We start from the raw sequence: 10,142 nt of genomic DNA on the forward strand, positions 1-10,142 counted from the left end.
GTTATTCTCAAAGAAAGGACTTATCCTAAATTCTCTGTCTGTAAAATAGTTGCCACTCAGACTTCCCAAAGCTGAGTGCCATTCTGTGCACATGAATTCTCTCCGAGAGATGTTTTAGCAAATAAATTCTGCCTCTGTTCTGCATCAAAGCCTGTTCACACTTTGAAGCACAAACCCCATGTGCTAAGAGGGATTAAAAAAAATGAGTGATGTAGAAGGAGAATATGCAGCTAACCATATGCTCGGGGAGCCGTGGCAGGGTGGAGACACATGCAGGTTGTTACTGCAGGGAATCCTGCTGCGACCAACAGCCCTGCCTGCTGCCTCCTAAGGTTAGGAGAGAGAAAGCCGCCCCAGGGGAACTGGTGTGGCTTTGAGCCAACTCCAGACCTCGTTTCAACAAAACTAATGTGGGGATAGTTGGGTGGTAAAGAAAATTATGTATATCAAAGATAATCAAGGGGGGATGGAAGTCAAGGAGCTTCAATGAGGAAATAAAAAATCATTATGGAGTTAGGTTCAGGAAAAGCCTGTCCTCTTCCACGGTGGAAGAAGAGAAGGAGAGAGAAACAGGCCATGTATAGTTTTCTCTCATCCTTATACGTCTGCATGCTTCCTGACACAGAGTGTATAACTGTGGGATAAACGCTTTCACTTTATACCCTGCTTTACTTGGGTGTTCAATTGCTCCTATCACTAAATAGACAGATAATAATTTCTGAGTGCAACTATGTTCCTCCACCAACACCATGCCCTTGTAAGGCTGCCCTGGCAGAAAGTTAGAGGCATGTGCAGGACCCAGGGCCGGGGAACTGGAGTTAAACTGACTCATCAATTAAGCTGCTGCAGCCCTGCAAACGCACAAAGGCACACTGACCTAAATTACCATGAGGGTTACTTCCATTCTGAGAACCTTGCAAGCCAGCGCAGGCAGCTTAGGAAATAACTTGTTTTCTGATTTCCTGATTTTAGGGCACACAAATGCCCTAAACCAGTCTTTAAATGTACCTTACTTGTTAAGCAATTTTTCAACAACTTTTAGGAATGTTGATCTCTAAAACGTTTCAAGAATGCCCTACAGAAATCATCAGTATACTGTATGAGTCAACACTAGAATTCTCAATATCGAAGTCCCACATTACTAATCATTACGATTTTGCAAGCAGGAATTCTTCTCTTCTGCAGAGACAAACATATTTAAAATGTGCTGGTTCACATTTCACCCCGCAAATACAATACTGTTTATTTCCCTGCAGAATATTTAAAAACTGTTTTTGAAATATGTACAATTATTCTTACTCTTGTCCCCATATCTAGCAGCATACATGGCTTGCTCTGTTCTGAAAAATTACAATTTAATATACAAATAACATTTCAGTCTGTGAAAGTCTGATTGTTCTGTATGATTCTGAATAACACAACCTTAAATGTAGACAACGTCACAAAAACACCCCTCAGCAACAACAAAAAGAGATCTGTTACTTCATGAACAGTTCCTTTAAGGGCACTACTAGCCCAAGGAGATACTTGGTTTGGTCAGAAGCCATTTTTTCCCTGAAACTGAGTTCTCATTAGTTTCAGCATTAGGTTTCATTCTGCATCAGCTTCAGAGCAGATTCAGACCAGGGATTAAATGCAGAGCATGCCTGTGGGACATGAGAGCAAGTTGCTATGTTATGGAGAGCAAGTGACTCGAGTGTGTGTCTCATTCTCCCAAACTTACTCAGGGCAGGACATCTTCTCCATGAGGGACTGAAGGAGTAGCCACCAGGCTGCTTGCTCCGGATCACACCAGACAAGTGCTCTAACCCTTGCGCACTGTGGGCACCTCCATCTGTTGACCATAAATTCCAACCCATGCACCATGGCAATACAGCTCAGGGTGAGCCTAGTAGCTTGAAATCACTCATTTGAGAAAACATCAGGGTTACTTTCCAACAGTGAGAGCATCTATACCATCCTCCAGGCATGCAAGCTACTTAAGCCATTCAAACCACACTCTACCTCTCTGCACCAAAGGTAGTAGGCTTTGCTATTCTCTCCCTGAGATAACAGATGGGCATCAGTGATGCCTCATGACCCTGTGAGGTGAAACACCTTCAGCTATTACTGCAGGGTAACTTAGCAGGGTCAACCCCGTCCTCCCACCTATTTCTCCGCCTAGAAATACCACTCCAAGACCTTGTCTCCACTCGGGCCCTCCCAGCAGGAAGAGAATCTGAAGCAGACACAGCAAGCCCCTTTGGCAAGGAAGGCCAAGCCAGAGTTTATAGAAAGGAGTGAGAAATTAAAAGACTCGAGGTAATCATGAGATTATTAGTTTGCTACTATTTTAAAGATAACATTTGGCAGTCTGCTCTCCCCACTGGCAGCTTTCACAGAAAACTTAGCTGTCAGGGTTTTTCCAAGACTTCTTTAATAATAAATTATTTTATGCTTGCAGACATGCTATGCACATGTAATGAAAATGACATTGTACTACCCACTAGAAACACTTTTAAGGCTGAAAGGTCTGCTTAGCAGATCTACTCTGCCAGCCACACAAGTGTTTCAGAAGATCATGTGTGACTGTTTAAAAAAGTTCAATTCCTTGGGCTTTCATTCAGAAGTCGTTTCCCATGGGGTGGAGACAGTTTGTTGGCATTAAGGCACTCCGAGATCACTCATACTCAAGCTAGGTTTGAGTAACATCTTAAAGCCTCACAGAGTAACATTATTTAACAGGAGATATTTAGAAGATATAGGGTATGAGTATGAAAAAACCTCTCTACCAATCTAAATTCCTTTAGAGAGAGTTTTCAATTAAACCTCAGAATGAGCCAGGAAGGGATTAATTACCTCTCTCCCCTTTCATCTTGTCCACAGGAGAGCTGAGATACCACACACTTAAGTGTTAAGTGCCCAAGGTTACTACGTGAATCAGCAGCACATCTAGGATTATTACACAGTGCAGCAGCTAAGTTCTGCACTCAGGACAGTGCATTTATCCTGTAATGCACGTTGAACAAAAGCAAGCGATCTTTACCCCCAATTCAGTCATACCTCCTGAAGACTGAATGATTCTATGGTGTTTTTCAAAAGGCTTGATTTGTGCTAATTTAATAAGGTGGTAAAGTTCCTTGTGCAACTGTGTTAAGCAGAGGAATGTGCAGGCTTCCCTATGCTGCCTCATTGGGATGACACAAGTCCTTCCTAGATAGCTAGGAAGAAAGTATGCTGGGTCCACCCAGGCTTATTAGCTGACCTTACCAAGACAGTGTCCTCCTACAACCTAGGATGCAAACAGTTAGGTCTGAGGCAGCTCCCGGCAGACAGGTACCCACCACAAGCTGAAACGAACGGACAGGATTCAAACTAGCACTTAAACAGAAAGGTGCTAATTCAGAAGAAAAAGAAAAAAAAAAAAAACCCAACAAAATCCCAACTCTTTTCTTTTGCACCTTTTGAAAATTCCAGGGCAGCTGCTCTCAGGCCGCGTGTTTGTGCCTGCAAGGGAGCCAGCTACCTGGGGGATTTGCAGAAAGACCATCTGCTCCCAACCGTGAGAGAGGGCCAGCGGGTTTTCTGGAAAATAAAGGGAGGGAAAGCCCGAGCACCACCTGTGCATCCTGGGAGCCTCCCTGTGCCAGAGCCAGGAGACCCCTCTGCTCTCACAGAGAACGGAGGGTGGGAAACAGATGGCAGGACTCAGGGAAAAGGCAGGCAGAGGGATTAGGAGACACAACAACAAAAAAGAGGATCAAGGTACAGAGAGAATACAGACTATGAAAAAAAATAAAAATGAGAGGGTGGTAGGAAAGATGTCAGAGAAAACGGAAACGAGAGAGCCCAAGCACATGAAATCTTGAGCTTGGGATGCTTCTTTCTGCACATTTCACTTTGACGTTCCTCCAGCGGAGGAGAGGGAGCTCCAGCACATGTAGTGCTTACCCACGGCAGCCGGTGGATGTGGAGAGAAGGTGGGAAGGGGTGAAACACACAAGTGACATTCTTCCCAACTGTAGCAACATCCTGAGTGAGAAAAGCTTGAATGCTAAACTTACATTATTGAGGCAGTGTTTTGTTATTAACTTTATATTTTATGAACCTTTGTGCCTCTGGAGGATTGTGAAACAAAATGAGGAAGGAAACCAGACAAAATAATACCCCAGTGAGAGTAGACAACTTCTATGATTTTAATGAAAAACAGTTTCTATAGACACTTATTAGCAGGGACTTTGGGCTTTCTCATTCACAAACTTAACATGTAATTTGAAAAGGGGATCTAAATAGCGAAGTTTTTTGAAGAGACAGAAATGAGTCTACTTCAGGCAAATAAACCCTCATTTCCATTCTTGGTCTGAAAAAAGTTAAAATCCACCCCACCCCCCCACCCCCCCAATTAACTATGACTGTTTCAAAGGATTAATTGCCAGTTTCCAAGTACACTCACTAGCTGTGTTAAACTAAGCATGTTTAGAAACTAGGAAGTTAAACACCACCTCTAAATAGAGGTTCAGGACCAGTATTGTATACTGATATTCCTTGTGTGGGCACATGAATGAATGGCCATTATAAGGCATGCTAAAACCAGAGGTAATTATAAAAGGTGATTACAGTGATGTGTATAGATGATAAATACGCTGATGATTTTCACATTGAGCACAGGGGGATTTGTGGTGCAGAAATTAATTGAGAAGGCTGTTCAGCAAGAAAAAACACGGATGAAGATAAAAACAGAGAGGAAATTTAATGGTACTAGCTGTCTACTGTACAGCGCAGTGAAGAGAATAAATCCTGTAATGTCAGCTGCATCGTTCTGCAAGTCAGATTCCTCGGAAAAGTTTCCAAATCCTTTAATTAAACTTCCAAGGTTCTTTTCAGCTCCCTATATTCTAGAAAACAGTCAAAGCCTTCATCTTCTTACAAACGTCTTTGCAACTTTTATGCCCATGGCCAAATGAACTGAAGTAGGCAAAATTGCCATGGCCTGGGACAAAACAATTTAGAGGACATGAAAGCAAGGGAAGCTCCTAAACCCAGCAGACATGTGCCATCTCCTATGCAAAAGCCCAACTGCTACTGCATTTTTAGTGGTGGCAGCTCTGTTTTTCCAATAGTCTCATGTTCAAAGCAGAGCTGAAGAAGCCCCCAATAGTCCCACAACTGTTGAGTGCCAAATGGGAGATAAATAGCAAGAACAGCATTCTCAGCTTTAGAGCTGTTCAGTTTATAATTTAATACATGTAACACCACTTTTGGCTGTGTTTTAGAAGGAAAAAGTAAAACTTGCAGATAGCACTGGTGAGCAGACAGCTCTGAAAAACATGCATAGCGAAACATCATGTGGGCTTGTTACAAGGAGTAAGTCACTGAAACTGTTACACAGTGAATCATATTGAATGATCTAACAGCTCTCCAGTCTTAGACCTACCCAGTCAACGCAGTCATTAAGAGCCTTCCCAGCTCAAACAGTAGAAAGCAACACTGTATTTGTTCCAGGAATGTGATCGTGGGATGAAATTTTTCTTTCTCTGGTCAAGAGGGACCTTTCATTCAGATAACTTGCCTACAGTACAGGGAAGGCAAAACTAGGATTTCAGCACTGCCTCTCAGATCCACCCCAGCCCTGCAGACTGCCTGCACCTTGGTCTCCAGCTCCTAGCGCTCCCCACATTGCCCAGCACTGTCTCTGCAGATGCCCCCTCCAGGACTCTCCTCCTTCCCTCTCTGTCCTGGACTGGATCACTGACACAGAGAAAGGGGTTTCTCCTCTACCATTCTTGCCACTTTTAAACACTTCCCTCAAATAACCATCTCCATCATCTCTTCTCCCCATACTGCTGTCACCCCCAGCCTCCTCGCTTCTGTCAGCCTTCCCTGGGACTTCTCTGTATTCATGACAGAAGCACCACTTCCCATGCTGATGGACTGCATTGTCCTCGTATCTCTATTCAATCTGCAGCCCTCCTTTAGCTCTCTCACTGACAGAGAGAATCTCTCATTTCACTTGTTCTTCCCTTCCCATGTGCCCCTGCCTTCATCTCACTCCTCTCTGCAAGACACTCAGGAACAAAGACTGACAGTCACCTGGTCATCGCTCACCCACGTTGCCCACCACAGCCTATTCCTTCATTCAGCTTTTGGTATTGGTTTTACTAACTTCTCCTCAGTCTTCTCCTCCCTGTTCCCTCTTTCTGAGCTTCCTGTCAGCCCTCAGCCAGGTTCCTCTTCCTGAAGGAAGTTCTAGTTCTCCACTTCTCTAACGGTTTCTTCAGCACATCTTACTACCAGTGGTCATGTACCTAAGGGTAAGATTAAGATGAGCTTCTCTTGAAATCCTATCCCTCAGACACTCTCCTCTTTGAATACATTCTTTGGAGCAAATACATCTCAAGTCTTTCTTTGTTCACCACCTTCCTCTGTAGTGTCTAAGCTGGGACTGGTTCTCAAACCCATTATATAATATGACTGAACAAGAACTTCATATTTTTTATACACACATACGCCATCATTTTTATACATCCAGACATTACATTTTTGCATTCTTTATCCTCTTCCCATGTTCTGAATAATGCCAATGATAAGTCAGCAATGGATAAAATAAATTTTAAAAGACCACATTAAAAAACAAACAAAACCAAACCACCACATTTTAAAAGATGTCAGAAAGTGAAGCAAAATTTCTGGTTGTAATTAAAGGACCTGGAAGACGGGAACACATGGATGACCAATATCTTTCCTACAAGAGACACATTAGGTACTTTCTTCAAAGAAAGAAAGATCTAAGGTGCTGACAAAAACCAGCAAGTCAATGATGGCAAATTATAGCTAAATACAGGACAGCTTTCAAGTGTGCAGCTTCCCCAGGAACCAACACTGTGGCTACTGCATTATGAGTCTCCTGCCAGCTGTCACTCAGGAATGGCCATGACAAGAAACCAGCCAGCCTTTTCCATTGACACTTAGCCAGCAGAGACACTGTCTTGTTGGCCCAGACATCTCTATTCACTAGCACCCTTGACACTAGCAGCGCAGGCTTTTCCCATTGCACAGATGACTGAGAAAAGCAACAGCTCCTGTATTTCTATTTTCTTCTTTACCCATAACAATAGCCTGTACAGGAGAATTAAGACTGGCATTGCAGACTTTAATCTGCTTGCTGAAGAAGTGGATGCCTTACCCTCAGCTTGATTTTACTGCAGAAGTGCCAAGACTATGAGTTTCAGTGATCCAACATCTGTAAGTTAATATTCTTTTCTAATATAAACCCTTTTTTGTATGTACACACACTACTGCTGCTAAGAGCAGCAAAATAAAATCTTCTGCCAAGCTTTCTGCCATTTGTTTATTCTGGAGATGCTGATTACCATGTCATTCCCCATCACTGCTGACAGGGTTCATCCACTTTTCCTTCTTTGATAAAAACAAATACATTGTCCTTGGCACCAGCACAGGGCAAAGGCGGAGACAGAACGGGCACGCAAAAAAAAAAAAGTAAAAACCACAGCAACAAACCTTTCATTTCAGAAATGTGGTTCTATGGAGAAGTCAGCTTTGTTTTCAGGCTAAACAGCTTTCATTTTGTCTCACCAAAGACACTGGACTCTGGACATGATCTCATTGGCTTCCAGGTCACTTTTGATGTGATACCTCATGCGACAGATGTCCTTGCCTAGACAATATGGCCAGACAGATGTTTTTCTCCCTGTCCATTCTTTTCCTCACTTTTTCCAATTTGTCATATATGTGTTATTCTCTCCATCCTCATGTATTTTTTCCCCACGCTTCCTTTGCAACAGTTCCTTCACACTTCAAGGCAATTCTGCAAGACTTTTCTGGTATGTACATATTGCCACAACTGAACTGATTATAGAGGCACACAGGACACAAAACCTGGAGGACAAATGATTCTCCTATGGCAGACTATATCCTGGGTCACTTGCAGCAAGGAGTGAAGAGATGGGACTTTCAAGCAAACAGTTGCTGCTCTGGCTTTGGCAAGAACTCACTCACTATCACGTGTGTATGTGTATGACGTGCAAACACACATACATCAGATATTATATTTATATGTAAAGGTATGTAAATGTAAGCATCACATACTAGATACATTAAACTGTGAGACTCAGAGGTACTCAAATAATTGTAGTTTGGCTACAAATATGTGTAGTTTGTTTAAAAGTATGCTTGTTGTTTAAGAAAATAAAAAAACCCCAAATTTTATTTAGCATTTCAGGGGAGGGGGGTGAAGAACCCAACAAACTACTCACCAGAAAGAGGATCTTTGCCAATCATCAAAACATTTGGTAAATTCATTACAATCAACTGCTGGAGGACCTCCTAAACAAAAGAGAACAACAGGCAAAGTTCAGTGTGAAGGAATTCCAATCAATCACACCACAAAGAATACAGAGCTCCATCGATTACAAAGCTTTCAACATACTGGCAGGTCAGAGGTCACAAGAGGAAGCCCCACTTGAGAGAGAAATCACTATTTGAAGATGGCATCAGGTTGCACAGCTAACATACACTAATTGCCTCTTTTAACAATGGCTAATATAGAACTTAAAGGGTCCCATGGCACTAATCAGGATAAATGCATGACCATGCCAGGCACACCCATCAGTCATGCCTTTACCCCAGGCATGACCTATATTCATTTGATGTTCAACATACAGCTGCTGTCATGTTCCAGGGCATACAAATGCAGTGGGTTCATCAAAGGTACCTAAGCCATTCTGTGAAGTTTGAGTAATTAAAATAATTGGTCAAATTATTTCGTGGGTCTGAGATTTTAATGATGGGCTGGGGAAGTGGGTGTGGGGGAAAGCTATTGAACAGACATCTTGCACTGCTCAGAGAAACTGGATTTAAAGTTCTATATTTGTTTGCATTGCTTTTAATGGGGAGTAAAACAGATTTAAGTATGTCATGAACCTCATTTAAAGATAGTTTTATTTTGGGGGGAGACAAGGGAAGGGATGTGCATTGCTTGGTCAGGTTCAATATTTAAATGTCAGCTGCCTGAAGCTACTCTGAAATGACAAAATGGGCTTAAGGGACAGGAAAGGCTACAAGCCCTGGGGCAGGCAAAATGCTCAAAGGTGGACAAATAAACACACTGCAAAGGGGACTCTGCATGGTAATACATTCAACCATGCAGCCCAGTAACACACAGAGCACAGGAGGACAGTTGTTAGCTTCAACCTGCAGTTACCAGCACTCACTTGTGATGGTCTGAATAAAACATTTCGCAGACAAGTATTTATTTCACATAAAAGCCTGGGAGGAAAATGGTTGTGTGATTAAAGCACCGTGCTGGGAAACTTGTTCAGGAAACAAAGGTTCGCACATAAAACTCTACCAAATGTTTGGCAGGTGCCTTTTCCCCCTGGCTTGTCTCCACTTCCCAGCCTACCTCTAGGCCACTGAGAGGGCACATGCATTGATACTTGCAGAGCATTCAGAGTCAGGGGAAAAAGTACTGCAGCCGAGCACAGAAACACAGTTCCTGAAACAATCACTCATTCACCCAAACACTTCCCCTCCAAGTTACCCCATTGTTATTTCTCTGCTTTCAAAGTTACCATAGGAGGAAAATTAAGCCTGATTGAAAGAGGAAATATTTCAGTGAGCCTGCAGCATTTGATAAGAAATCAGAGTGGATATTCTAAAAAAAAAAAAAAAAAAAAAAATGTTTTGGACATAACACATCTCTTTTTCCTCTGATCCATACCTAAAGCATACTCCTCAGCAGTTTCTCTTTTGGATAAAGTAGAAATATCTTAGTATCGCAGCTGATAGTGTTTTTGGTGCTGTTAAGAAAGAAGGCTCTACAGACCTTTATGCAATGTGAAGTTTGGCTAATGTGGACCAAACATTCGCTGAGTCATTAGCCAAATGCATTTTATAGTTTGTGCATTCAAGACGTGTTAAACAAAAGTTTGTTTGCACCTGTTACCAAAACAGGTGCAAAGCCTATTGGATTTAACAGCACATGGCTGGACTGCAATATCTGCTATGACAACACAGCATAGCACTGAGGCTTTAAAAAAAAAAAAATCAGAATTTGCATATACTAAAGTATTGAGCTTTAACCAGCAATTTCCATGGCAAAAAAGAGAAAGAATTGTGCTTCCAGTCACCCAGCATGTGGAGTG

The 10,142-nt window shown here is 42.4% G+C and overlaps 1 protein-coding gene across 1 annotated transcript in view; it reads right to left on the reverse strand.

Moving 5' to 3' along the window:
• Positions 1–10,142, reverse strand: part of CCDC88C (coiled-coil domain containing 88C) — a 101,903-nt gene that overhangs the window by 49,965 nt on the left and 41,796 nt on the right. The window contains exon 5 of the mRNA XM_009319527.1: positions 8,253–8,322. Coding sequence (XP_009317802.1) covers positions 8,253–8,322 — 70 coding nt within the window. The remainder of the gene's footprint in view (positions 1–8,252; positions 8,323–10,142) is intronic.

This window comes from Pygoscelis adeliae, unplaced genomic scaffold (assembly GCF_000699105.1).
Source record: "Pygoscelis adeliae isolate BGI_AS28 unplaced genomic scaffold, ASM69910v1 Scaffold71, whole genome shotgun sequence".
Classification (NCBI taxonomy): Eukaryota; Metazoa; Chordata; class Aves; order Sphenisciformes; family Spheniscidae; genus Pygoscelis; species Pygoscelis adeliae.